This window comes from Centropristis striata, chromosome 12 (assembly GCF_030273125.1).
Source record: "Centropristis striata isolate RG_2023a ecotype Rhode Island chromosome 12, C.striata_1.0, whole genome shotgun sequence".
NCBI lineage: Eukaryota > Metazoa > Chordata > Actinopteri > Perciformes > Serranidae > Centropristis > Centropristis striata.
The window spans coordinates 1,447,153-1,461,371 of NC_081528.1; the positions used below are offsets into that span (position 1 = coordinate 1,447,153).

Genomic DNA, 14,219 nt, shown 5'->3' on the forward strand with positions numbered 1-14,219 from the left:
TTTAAGTAATTTGTAATTTGTAATTTTATTTATTTCAAGACAGGGACAGCGCACAATAAGACATTAAACTTGTACAACAAGAGAATATGCATTGTGCCAGGTTCTAGCAGATTGCTATTTTCCACCTGTAGTCCCTGGGCAGGTTGATGGAACAGTACATAGAAAATTAGTATAGAAAAAGAAAATGATTAAGTAAAATAACAGAACAAGGCAAAGAGACAATATATAAGTGGAGTAACAAAGACTAATACAATAACTTCCACAGATATTTCAACAATAATGTTTAATAGCACATATTAAGCCAAACCATCAATTAAAGTTAAATCTCATGCTTAGCTTTTTGCTTGTTTCTATCTAATGTCCATTATGCCCAAACGTTTCTTTCGCCAACATTTTCTTTTTGGTCTTACCTCATTGTCTCTTCAGGCTGAGTGGATGTAACCTCTCAGAGAGAAGCTGTGAAGCTCTGTCCTCAGTCCTCAGCTCCCAGTCCTCTAGTCTGACAGACCTGGACCTGAGTAACAACGACCTGCAGGATTCAGGAGTTAATCTGCTTTCTCCTGGGCTCAAGAGTCCACACTGTAACCTGGAAACTCTCAGGTCAGATCAACTTTGTCTCATGATGTTTGAGAACAAAATATGAATCATATGTTACTCTGGAATCTAAATTTTATCAGGATTTTTAAATTTCACAGTGTATAAAATCTTTCTCCATGTTTTGATATCATGCGTATCTGAGTATCTGTTTATTCTGCTTCAGTTTTATTTAACTTTACATCATCAGCTCACCAAAGGACACCAAAGATTTTTAGCAAATGCTGAGCACAAAAAGTCCAGACTAATACTTAAGTGTTTGATATGTTTTTTTCATTGGAACAGAAATGTTATTTATCTTCCTGTTCATCATTGTCTCTCCAGACTGAGTGGCTGTAGCCTCTCACAAGGAAGCTGTGAAGCTCTGTCCTCAGTTCTCAGCCTTCAGTCCTCTAGTCTGAGAGACCTGGACCTGAGTAACAACAACCTGAAGGATTCAGGAAAGAAGCTGTTGTCTGCTGCAGGGAAGAGTCAACACTGTACCCTCAGGTCAGGATTCATTAACCTGTTAATAAATGACCAGTTGAGTTCCTGAGTTTCACTTCTTTATGGACCACCTGAACAATGCAGTGTGAAGTATATCCATTTTACGAACTGCATGTCACTTAACTTCCTGTCCAGTATACAGTAACGTTATCTTCTCCAGTGATCACATTACAGCTTTTTATCCTTAAAATAGTTACTTTACTTTTCACATTTAACTTGCTACATATAGTATTTACGTGCATGTAATATAACATGTGTTTAATAGGGCTGTCAATCGAATAAAATATTTAATTGTGACTAATCGCATGATTGTCCAGAGTTAACTATAAGAATATTCACACTTAAAGTGAATAATCTCACTCACTGTAACTGTCTGACATCACATGGGGATAATAAAGGCTCAGAAAAACAGAAAAGGGTGATCAAAAACGAAATGAAAACAAACAATAAATAAAGCGCGCATTTACCGTGAGGAGTGTAATGAGGGGGAGGGGGACAACTCTCTCTGTGGTATCTGAGACTGGATGTCTCCATGGTAACTCATTCACACCGACAGTAACTACAGATAATTTTTGGTTTGTTGAAGCTCTTTCCATTCAAAAGACTCTTTATTTCTGCTCACGGAGGGTTGTTTCTGCTGCCATCCAAATGTTCCTGCTGCATCACTTACTGATTTCACCAACTATGGGGTGGGCCGAGGGTCATACTCACAGAACATGCGTGTTATAAGAAAAGCCCTATCAGTGTTTAGCTTGGTCCATCTTTGCTTTTCATCAGTTATTTTTCATTTCTCCTCTTTGAGCTTTCACTACTTTCAGCTGATGCTGAGACAGAGCAGCTAATGTTAGCTAAGCTGTGGAAATCAGGCTAATGTTGGTGCTACACCAGGAGACTAGCTAACGTCGCTAACAGTTATCTGAGACACTGAGGTGATTAGAAAAATGATCAAAAATACTGTTTTTTTTCACTACTGCTCATTTTAGAAAGACCACCACAAGAAAACATGTTGTGTTTTATATTATTTAATTATGGTTCCCCAAAAGTCTCACTCTGACTAAGACAGAGGAATGATCCTGGACAAAGGCTTGCTAGCCCGTTAGCTACAGTAATGTAACTTAACACCAGAAGCCAGAAACAAACAAACATCAGCTGAAAGGAGTGAAAGCTCTCAAAATAAAAAATAACTGATGAAAAGCAAAGAGGGACCGAGCTAAACTCTGCAGAGCTGAACACTCCTCATAAACCTGACGGAGTTTTTCTTTGGTTTAGTAGCAGCTAGGCTAATGTTAGCTGACTGGCTAACCTCAGTATTTTTAGATACAGAGGCTAAAAATGTTAAATAATGCATAACATATGTTGCACTGCATTGTGTAAGTTGTTTATTCTCCTTGTCATCCCACAGTTTGTTAATTCTCTGCACTTAATTATAATTCTCTGTCTGATCTAACTGTCTACCCTTGCCTACCTTTCTAACAAAGTAACCTTTGACCTTTTCTTACCTGTCTGTCTGCCAAACGGTCACATTATTCTGAGATGTTACTGCGAACTGTGTATCATAGTGAATTATTGTCCATGCTGGTAGAGGATGTGCTGGTCTGACCCCCCTCTCCCTTTCAGGCTGGAGTCTGGTGGAGTCCAGGGGTTAAGACCGGCTCTGAGAATGTGTAAGTCTGTTTTGTTTTTTTATTCATAGAAAAAAAAAAATAAAGCAGCACACAATCAACCATTACAGCATTTTATCTTAAAGTTATTTAAGTCAGTTATTTCACTTTTCACAGGTAGCTTTACACAAATAGTATTTACAGTTAGTTTAAACAAAGAGCAAACAAATAGCTCCTGGTAGGGTCTCCTAAGGCAGAGTGGTCCCAGGGGAGGGACCAGACTAAATACGATTCAAAGACGAAGTGGACAGCGACTACATAAGTTTCCTCCATAGGGCGGTTGGGTTCAGCCTTAGAGATAAGACGAGGAGCTCAGACATCTGGAGGGAGCTCGGAGTAGAGCTCAGGGTTTCCTGCAGACCTTATTTGGCCAGGCGCCCCGCCCGGCCTGAAATCTGTAGCGCCCGGGCTAGAATGTCCGGCAGAAAAAAAAAAAAAAAAAAGCAACGCATGCAAGCGACACGGCAGCGCTTGAGAACGAATCTACCAGCACACATTGATAGGTTTGTGTTATAATGAAATAATGTTGACTCTATAGTGCTGCGCTGTCTGCCTGCAGTGCATTCTGCGCCATGTCTATCTCTCTCTCACACACACTCACACATGCCAATTGCGGCCCTCGTGACGATATTTTGTGGCCCCCACCTTGATATGAAAGTTTAATGTTAGTGCGGTCCTTTAGGCGCTCGCTATCCCGGTACTTTCTGCCATCTACAAATGTCATAATGTTCATGTCATCATGAAAGACATAAATATTGAGCGCAAAATGAAAGGCAAATGCTACTGGACAGTTTATTATCTGCAGTGATGTTTGTAAATTATATTTTGCAGTTTTTTTTGCAGCTACTCCTGATAGTTTTATCCTCTTTAATTGGTTCACACATGAACAAGGTACAGGACTTGCTGTGGTGAGGTCTCACAAAAATAAAACTCTGTGTGCGGGATCACGCATCACAACATGGCGACCGGTCCGGATCCATAAAAATGTACATTATACAGCAAATAATAATAATCAACCGATGCAAATAACTTGTACTCACACACAACGACCACTAAGTGATAACAGTTATGATTAGGCTCAGTTTGACTCTGCCGTAACCAATGAGGATGTGCGGCAGCAGCGGCGCACTGAACTGGTAACTTTTCCTCCAGAACTGTTCGTCGTTCATTCGGGTCTAATCGGGACTACTCGGGTCTAATCGGGACTACTTGGGTCTTTCCGGTGACGTTCGACGACGTCCCGAACAGGGCAGAGCAGGGAAGTTCAATAGTACCCTCGGGAAGTTTGCGCATTAAATCATTTATATATAAAACATTTCATCATTCCATGTATGTTATATTAGTAATATTTATATTATAATGGTAACAATAATAACACATAACATTAACATATATGTATTTATTATCATTATAGAAATCTGTCTCATGTTGCCTTTCTGTATATCCGTTCTTTGAGAACATATATATACATCTGGCAGCAAGAAGTAGGCAGGAGAAGCCTTTTTCAGAAGAACCGTTCATGTTCTTTAATATTCCATTCATGTTCAGGACAGTTCATGTTCAGAAGAAGCCACTGAAGTTAAATAACTGTTAGTAATGGCATTTGAGAAGTTTGGATTTTTTTTAGCAAAGTTTTTTTTGTGGAATACCTGATGCAGCCCAGCCTCACCCAGATACTGCCTCCAGCGGCCCCCTGGTAAATTGAGTTTGAGACCCCTGCTTTAAAGAATGCAGTGTTGCACTTATGAAAAGTATTTGATTTTATGATTATACAGTCTATGTAAGCTTGAAGTTGTCTCTCTAAGAGAGCAATAGCTAGAGTGGAGTGTTGCAAGTTCCCTGCAATAAAACAGATTGTTGTCAATTCATAATACTTTCTCATCTCCTATTTTAATACTTGTTACACAATAATTAAAATGCTTCAATTACTGTTTACGACGCTGTGATTGGTGATCGGAAATATCGGATCGGCAGATACTGATTTCAGTAAGATCGGTCGGTGATTGGAACCCAAAATCCTGATCGGAGCATCCCTAGTCTGTTTCTGTTTTCTGAATTTTCTGTTTGCTTTGTGTGCCAAGAGTTCCCAAACTTATTAGGCCATGGCCCCAAAAATAAACAGTTTGTATTCTCCATCATCATGTTTGTGGGCTTACTGTTAAGCAACTTCTCTCATATTTTGAGAGTCAAAAATAATAATTGATTAAGCATCTTCTCTTTAATATTGAGGGCAAAAATAATAATTGAACAATCTAAGTAATTAATTCATTTATCCTTTTTTTTTGACGAGAACCGTTCTCGGCAACCGTTCTCTGGTTGAACCCCCCCACTCACCTCCCCCCCTGGCCAAAGTTTCTTCCTGCAGGAAACCCTGGAGCTCCTTTTGAAAGTAGCCCATTGAGGTGGTTCAGGCATCTGGTAAGGAAGCCTGGCTACTGATTGAATAATAACTTCAGCTGTTTTGTCCTTCAGATTCCTGTGAGCTCACCATCGACAGAGACACAGTAAACAGAGAGATCGAAGTGTCTGACAACAACAGGAAGGTGACACACATGAAGAATAATCAGCCACATCCTGACCATCCAGAACGCTTTGACCCCTGGCCTCAGCTGCTGTGTAGAGAGGGTCTGACCGGTTGCTGTTACTGGGAGGTCCAGTGGAGAGGAAGAGTTTTTATATCAGTGAGTTACAGAGGGATCAGCAGGAGAGGAGAAAGAGCTGACTGTGTGTTTGGAGAAAACAATAAGTCCTGGTGTCTGAGCTGCTGTGGTGATGGTCGTTACTCCATCGTTCACAAAAAAGGAATAACAGCCATTTCCTCCTCCTCCTCCTCCTCCTGCTCCTCCTCCATGGCTTACCACAGAGCAGCAGTGTTTTTGGACTGTCCTGCTGGCACTCTGTCCTTCTACAGAGTCTCCTCTGACACACTGATCCACCTCCACACCTTCAACACCACATTCACTGAGCCTCTCTATCCTGGTTTTGGGTTCTGGGCTGGTTCATATGGCTCCTCACTGTCTCTGTAGGAGGGAGACTCTCTTCTTGTCCGACCACAAACTGTATATATAAAGATAGACGACTTCACGTCCTCCGGCTCTACAAAGGGTATTTTTTTATGCACGGAAGTCAAACTGTTTTGGCTTCATGCAACACTGAGCAGCTTTCATAGGAAGGAACAGAGCACCACCTCCAACACTGTATCAGTTCTCTTTATACATCCATGGGAACGTCTGGTGATAAAACTGCAGCTCAAACAGAACTTTTCCAGGAGCATTTAGTGACTTGTGGTGTTCCCCAGGGCTCCGTCCTTGGCCCCTTGTTTTTATTTGTTTAAATTATTGCAAACAAAGTCCAACTGTGTTCAACCACAGAATGTAAACAAAGAGGTGAACGTCTCACTTCCCGCTGTACAACACTGAGGCCTAAATATCCGGATACAGGCACTGCCATCTTGTTCTGGTGAAGTCACACAGAGCCAGAGTCTGCACAGTTGAAACAAATGCTTTTTCCCAAAGTCCAGGATGCTTCCTTGATACGACGGGTCCTTCTTAGTTGGGTCCTAGAGAGGCAAGGCAAGACTTCTTCCAATCATCAGTATAACACACAGATGGAAAGACCTTGTGATGCTGCAGGTATGCTTGATTGCCTAACTGGACAGGTCCTACAGTTCCTTAAGTGCTACAATTTCCTTGGAAATTCACTGAAATAAGGATTTTGTCCTCAGTAGAATTCTAAGGATTCTTGACATCAGAACAGTCCTTTGGCATATGTTGATAATTTATTATCCATTAATTTCAGCTGTTTGAGGATCCTTCCTTGACTTTGGGATGCACCCAAAGAGTGGGGCAATATTGAGTGCCCTCCGAAACACAAGTCAATTATAGTCATCAATCATGACGTTATTGCCCTGTTTTTATAGAATCAAATAACTAATTTGAACCAAACTGATCAGAAAAATGAATGGTTACATAACTTGTGCTGTGGACCAGATGTTTTGGCCTCACTTGTGGGGAGCTGTCATGCTGGCCAACTTTATATATAGTATGTGGTCTGTAGAGGAAATGGATTTATAAAGAGAACTGGATACAGTGTTGGAGGTGGGGCTCTGTTTATTCCTATGAAAGCTGCTCAGTGGCACATGAGGCCAAAATGTTCTATTGGGTTGCTCCAACATGCAAACTAAAGACTCTGTTTAAACGTTCCGCTAACTTTATTGAAAATAAAATGATTTAATCGTACAGCTCCTCTAGACTTTCTGAATCCTATTGGACCAAATTTATCAAATTCTGATGATGAAACAAGTCATTTCAGGGGTTGTGATGTACAGGATCACAAACTGTATATTTATTTTACAACTCGATGCACTCTTAGTGCCTTCCGTTGATTTCTAGCGTGACAGCTGCACTTTCTGCTCCTCTTTAACTTAAAACCCAGTGGTGAGAGTAATGCATTTCTAATTACTAAGTACTACAGACTACAGAGGACAGACTGGATCACAGACTAGATCACAGACCAGACCGCAGGCCAGACTACAGACTGGATCACAGACATGATGACAGTCTGGATGACAGACCGGATCACAGATGGGATGTAATATATTTTTTCTAACTGTTGTTTTTGTATTTTCAAACACATATCAAGTGGTGAATAAGGCAACCAATTTTTCTAACTCTTGCGCACTAACTCTTGCGCACTTCACTTAAACTGCCTTGTCCAAAAATGCTTATTTTGTATATGGTCAGTATTGTGACATCTTTATGTATGTTTTTGATTACAAACAAGGGTGATTGTACTGTGACAAGTTGGGCAGCATTTTTTGATGCACTATTTTAATATCTTTATTGAAGATTTCTGGGGGATTGTAATGCGATAGATAATATCCCTTGTGAAGTAATGCTCCCACTAAAGTCTATTATGTCACATCGCTACTCAGCCCATGTTTCCAACTCATTCTCAGGGCTCAACTGTTGAAATGATTCTATGTGTAATTTCCCAGTGGTGAACCATGGTGGCTAACTGCTAATGGAGAAAGTAATTAGCCTTTATGTATAGAAAATACTGCTTTAGTTTTTTAAACAGATATTTAGAGGGATAGTTTGGGTTTTGAAAGTGACCTTGTATTAGGTACTTTTTCCACTTGTATCACTTTAAGTGTACACTATATTCACAATATTTTCACTGCTTCATCGTGCTGCCAGACAGTCCCTCCAGATGGGGAATTGAAGCTGTTATATCCATCTATGCTCTCTTCAAAACCACCACACCCCATTGCCATGAACAATAATTAACCCTGCAGAACACGTTGAGTGTACACAGTACACAAACGAGAAATTTGCCCAATGGTGTGTCATAAAATGTGAACAGCGTCATTCTTCTGCAAAACATAGCTTTGATGAACCAAAGTCCATTCAGAAAGCAATTTAAAAGTTAGTTTAGGTAAATGTTTGCTTGTCGTCCTGCAGACAGATCTGACGAAGCATGAATCAGCTTCACTTAGTAGCTTTTTCAGAGTACTTTTTATCCGTTTATTGCATTTAAATAACAATTTGTTTATTTTTGGTACATATTGATGTGTGCTTCACAACACTTGATTTTATTGTCTTTATTATCTTCATTGTCATATATTCATTTATAATCCTTCATTTATCATTAGTCAACAGGAATTTAAATAAATATCCTCATTTACCTACAGCAATGTGTCCTTGTGTGTTTCTTTTGGGCTGAATACAAAAGGTGTATATGTGTATATATATATATATATATAACACTTCCTGTAACGTGATGTAAAGACTGCAAAATGTAAATTTCAGATGTTTTTTGTCAAATGCCACATATTTTATTTAACCTGCAAATTGCACTTAAAATAATTTACAAACATGCAAAGAAATAATCAGGAGGTGTTTCCGTTAAAATTAACAGCAACAGGAGAGCGACAGAGTATAATAAGTCATGATAGAATGAGTTTAGTAAAAAATAATAATATTAAAAGGGTTTACGGTCCCATTCTGACATCTAGTGTTCACTTACAGCAGGTACAACCCTGAAGACCTCAAGAGAATATTATTCATTCTTCATAAAACCTTTTGCACATTCAACATAAATGTGCAACCAAATACAGCAACAGTAGGTTTAATATTACATTTAAACTAGAGAAAGCAATTTCTGAAGAAATCAGGTGGGGATGCTAAATAGCAGACACAACACTGTCAGAAGAAGCTGAAGTAGGAATGGGATTGGGTGGAATTAATATAAAGGTAATGAAAAGACATCTAGCAGCCAAACCCAGCAGGTACAGCTCTGTCAAGTCCTCAAAACAGTCATTATTACATTGAATAATCAATGGTTGTAGGATTATATGTGGTTTTATTGAAATCTCAGAGTGTGAATGTGAAGTCTGGAGCATTTCTGAAAACATCTACAGTTTATTCTCAAATTCTGCGCTGTTTTAAAGAAAAAAAGTATTAAATTATTTTAATATTTTATTTAAAAAAATAAAACTAAATTATAAACAACAGAAAAATGTGAATATGTAGGACTTATGTGGTGTTCCAAATCCAAAATTCAAAGAAATAAAATTATGTATTATATGTTATATCTAATTTATTTAAGCCTCTATGGTACGATGTTGCCCCATTTTTGGCCTGCCAAATTTCTACAAGTCATGTTTTTGAGCGATGCGATACTTTAAAAAAGAGGGAAGAGTATAGGGAACCAATAGCAATGCTTTAATTTGTCACATGACCTCCAGGAGGCCATATTGAAACACTATTTAAATAAAGTCTGAATATTTGTTTAATTACATTTTTTCTGCTTTGGCCCCTTCTGCACACACTGCACTTCTGAAAACATCCTCCAGAGGGGAGCAGTGTGAAAACTTGAGCCACAAGGGGGCTGATTGCATATCTGTTGAGGCAGATCAGATTGGGATTATTTGGGTTTAGGGCGAGTGGCCGTATTCAATTTACACGACTACTCTCCTTGTCCATTCTGGTCTCCCAATCGATCCATTTGCAAAGCCGTCAGCTTCTCCATGATGTTATCCATATTGCGGTTTGTAGTCACAGTCTGAATGTGGACAGCTCTGCCCACTGCTTCAATCAAGTCGGGCAGCCTTATGGGCTATGGACAGCTGTCACCGTTTACTGTACTCCTTCATAAACCAGGGCAATGCCTAATCCAGTCAGCAAAAGACCTGTAATCATGGTTCCGAATAGGTAGATGTCTTCATATCCTCCACGGAAAGAGCTGCCAGGCACATGACTCGCCACCTCTCCCACCAACCTGGTCTCACAGGAATCCGTGAAATAGCCACGGATTTGCTTAACTCAAAATCCGTGGAATAGCCACGGAATCACTCAAATTTCCGTGAAACTGACACGGATTTCGCTACAATGCAAGTTAATGCCAGTCATATCCCGTGGCTATTCCAACATACAAAGTGATTATGTACATTCACTGAGTGAATATTTAGAAAATAAAACATATATTTCTCGCTAGAAATGTGATCAAAATCCATTTTTATGCAGAAACTAAGTCAAAATATTGATTTTTTCACTAAAAATGAGAGAACTGTCCGCCATGTTTTTTGTTCTGACCGCCGGGACCTTGAAAGTCACGTGACTTGGAACAAACCAATAGGAAAAAATATCCATGGAATAGCCACGGGATATAACTGTCATTAACTTGCATTGTAGTAATCCGTGTCAGTTTCACGGAAATTTGAGTGATTCCGTGGCTATTCCACGGATTCCTGTGAGACCAGGTTCCTCCCACGCGTCCATCGTGTGGCCAGCTGAGAACGTCCCGTCAGGACAGGTGGGCTCCCCCGAACCCAGGCTTCTCGTCCAGAAGATGGTGTCAATTGCGCTGAGAGACCAGTTGATTAAATCCATGATTTTTAGAGAGCAGTGCGGAGAGAGTCTCTCAAAGTATAAAACAGTAGACTAGACGAGACGAGAGGAGGGAAGCAGGGAAGATAATTGATGGGAGAGGAGAGAAAAATGTGACCGCCTTCGTTGAGAGCCAAAGAGGAAGGGACTCATCATCTATTTCTATGGTTCTACAGTCACAGAGACCTTCATTGGTGAGATCTTCAGTGGGACATTAAACCTGTTGCTAAAATATGGAAACATCCTCTCAGTGAAAGTGTGTGTGAAGGTATATATGTGTGTGTTAGTTTCAGCGTTAGAGAACGACAGCGTTCCTTTGTTCCAGTCCAGATTCACTCTGATCCTCTGAGACTTCTTCTTCACTGGGAGATTAGTGTGTTGTTGTGAAGGGTGCACTGCTCTAAATGTACCATCAAGGAACCGTATTCTCCATAATCCAGAAGTTATGTGTCGCTTCCTCTGGACGGACTCTGCTAACACACCCAGTGCCCAGCCTGTACCGTCTCCAACCTGGACCTCCCAGCTGTGAGTCCCTGAGTTAAAGCCCTCAGAGCCCAGAACAGGTCTGCAGTAAAATAACCTCTCTGGATTATCAGGAAGCTGCTGTCCTTTTCCTCGTCTCATACTGGTCAGATCTTCAGACAGGATGATTTCTGTACCAGCAGTGTTTGGGTCCAGGATGACAGGACTGTAGGAGACCATATCCTTCATCTTGTTCCAGATGTTGAAGGCCAGGTTGCCCAGGTGTTTGGCCTGGTCTATCAGAGCTCCTGAGAGCAGCTGTGGATCCTCCAGCAGGAGGCGCTGCTGGACTCTTTCCACTGCAGCCTTGTAGTTGTGCAGGAATGAGACGTGTTCAGCTCTCAGCTGGTCCTCTGTGGCTCTGACTGTGTCTGAAAGAGCTGCTATCTCTCTGCTCAGAGCCTCCATCTTCTCCTTCATCATCTGACTCTTCTGCTCCTCTTCCTCCCTCAGTGCAGCCATCCTGGCCTCCTCTTCCTCTTCTAGAAACTGGTGGAGCTTCTTAAACTGCTCCTTAATCTGCCTCTCTGTGCGTCGGGCCTGGACCTGAATGTGTTCTGCTGTTTGATGAAACTTCACTTTAACTTGATCAGAAACCTTCAACTTCTTCTTTAAAGGCTCCAAAGTTTCCTGAAGTTCCTTCTTGAGTTGTCGTGCAGCTTCCTCGATGGGTCTGAATCTGTGGTTGGTGTGTTTTTCTGAGTCTCTGCAGACGAGACACACTGGCTGCTGATGGTCCAGACAGAAGAGTTTGAGTTTCTCAGAGTGCAGACTGCAGAGAGCCTCTGAAGCTGTTTGATCTCTCTCCTGTAAGAAACTCTCACACACGCTCTTTAGAGCAAAGTTAACAGGTGGGAATCTCATTGAAGATCTTCTCTTACAAAGTGGACACTCTTTGGTTTGTTTCTCCGTCCAATAGCTCTGCAGACAGTCTTTAAAGAAGCTGTGGTGACATGACAGAGTGACAGGCTCTTTAAAGATATCTTGACAGACCGGACAGCAGAGTTCTTTCTCTAATCTGGACGCCATTTAGTCTCTGAGTGAAAACACAGCAGGCAGAAAGTTGTTCTTGTAGATTCAGTGTTAGTATTCCAGTATTCCCAGTGTTCGCTCCTGTAAATGTCCTCTCTGTTGGAGGAGTGGTTTGTTCTGCAGGTAAATCTTGTCATATGTCTCTTTGAAAGGGACTTACAACGACCTTTGGTTTATTGGTGTTATTTTAAAAGAGGGAGATGACTCTAAAATAATAAAGCTCTAAGGTGTGTATGATATTCATCAGGTTATAAACCTGCAATTATTTACTTTGAGTCCAATGTTAAGAGAACTGTAGAGTTACTTTCACTTCATCACAATCGTCAGAAAAAAGGTCAAATTTGCTATTTCCTCCTACTCTATTTAAATATTTGTGCATCCTGAGGTCCCTAAACATGCTGAATGACATAAACTGGGTATCAGTGTAAAGCTGAGACCCTTGTGGATTCAATGAGCCCTGTTTTCTTCATGTAGGATGATGTCAGTCATCAGTAGCAGCCAAAGGACGAGTTGTGGGCGAATCTTTAATCCAGTCAGCCTGTTCAACAACCTTTGGTTTATTGGTGCTATAGAGAGGGAGATTATCCTGAAATAAGGAAGCTGTAGGTGTAATGATTAACTTTGGGTCCAATGTTAAGAGAACTGTACAGTAATTTAATCTCCTTCTGAAAGTCTTTCACTTTATCCCCCTGACATAACAAAGCTGTAGGTAAACAATGAACTTTGGGTCTTTAAGTCTTAAGTGAACTCTACAGTTACTCAGTCTCCTCTTCTCTGTCTTTCACTTTATCACAAAGGTCAGAAAATAGGGCTGATTCTCCTGATACCAGACTCCAGGAAAGTTCTGTTAAACTTGTCCTGATCTAGCTCTTAGTGATCAGCCTGGCCTCCTCCTCTATGACTCAGTCTCCTAGTCACTCACTATGTCTCCTAGTCCCTGAATCCGTCTGTTTTTCAAATGTGGACTCGTCAGACCACAGCACTCTGTGTCAGTCCATCTCAGACCAGCCTGGCCTCCGAGTCCCTGACTTGTTCCCTAGTCTCTTTGTGTCCTAGTTGCCTTTTACTGTTGAAGCATGACTTTTAACCTTTTACCATTCAATCAGAGCAGAACTGTGCTTTTGCCATTTTTGTTTCTTCTTATCATAAATAATGATTAATTTTAATAAGTCAGCTCGTTAGGGGCACCACTCTGTAAAACAGAGAAAAATATAGCCAATTCACCTAAATCAGTCTCATAAAGTTACTAAACTATCAATTTGGAACACTGATTAATAATTATGAATATAATTATAATCAAGTTACCATATTTAGATTTAGTAGTGGTTAAAGGAATCATGAATTCTTGACACAGAAGAGGCTAGCATATCGTTCACAGTGTACAACATTAAATAGACAGCATTTGTAATCAAAAAGGTATTTATTCTAAATAGTAAAGCAAATAAAAGCACACATCTATAAAATATAGAATTCTACAAAGAGTCTTATCTAATGTAAGCTTACAGAAGAGAGGAAAGGTGTGTGTGTGTGTGTGTGTGTGTGTGTGTGTGTGTGTGTGTGTGTGTGTGTGTGTGGTGAAGCTCATCACACAAAGGGTCATGAAACTCAAGCTGTGAAGGGATGCCTGGCCTTTTGGCCGTGTGCTGCTCTGCAAAACTGTGTCTTTGTTACAGCCAGTTTAAAGTATATTATGTGTTATTGCGTCTATAGCCACAAGGTGGCAGGCCAGCCTTGGAGATGATACTATTATCTATTAATACATTTACTGTTTTACAATTGATTTCTATACTCTGTTTGTATGAAAAACTTTAAGTTACATTTGTATCGGACTGATTCTGATCAAAAATTATGATAAAAATGGAAAAATACAGTCGTCTACTTTCCTTTTCATACTGTCTAATGTTTTAACTCCTGTAATTTTGTCACAAGGACTGATTTTGTATTGTAAATTATACAGCAATATAGTGTAAAAATCAAACACAGTGAAGAACTGTGAATAATACAGTAAACAACTGGAGATTGCACAGTAATTATT

The 14,219-nt window shown here is 40.2% G+C and overlaps 2 protein-coding genes across 2 annotated transcripts in view; one reads left to right on the forward strand and one right to left on the reverse strand.

Annotated features, from left to right (window-relative positions):
• LOC131982214 (NLR family CARD domain-containing protein 3-like) overlaps positions 1 to 8,413 on the forward strand; it is a 30,308-nt gene extending 21,895 nt beyond the window's left edge. Inside the window, exons 13-16 of the mRNA XM_059346811.1 lie at positions 427 to 600; positions 919 to 1,083; positions 2,698 to 2,744; positions 5,214 to 8,413. Of these exons, the coding sequence (XP_059202794.1) occupies positions 427 to 600; positions 919 to 1,083; positions 2,698 to 2,744; positions 5,214 to 5,767 (940 nt within the window). The 3' untranslated portion in view covers positions 5,768 to 8,413. The remainder of the gene's footprint in view (positions 1 to 426; positions 601 to 918; positions 1,084 to 2,697; positions 2,745 to 5,213) is intronic.
• Positions 8,414 to 10,792: 2,379 nt separating this feature from the next.
• On the reverse strand, positions 10,793 to 12,181 carry LOC131982215 (nuclear factor 7, brain-like). The gene has a single exon (XM_059346812.1). The coding sequence runs from the start codon at positions 12,179 to 12,181 to the stop codon at positions 10,793 to 10,795; it is 1,389 nt and encodes a 462-aa protein (XP_059202795.1).
• Positions 12,182 to 14,219: the final 2,038 nt, after the last annotated feature.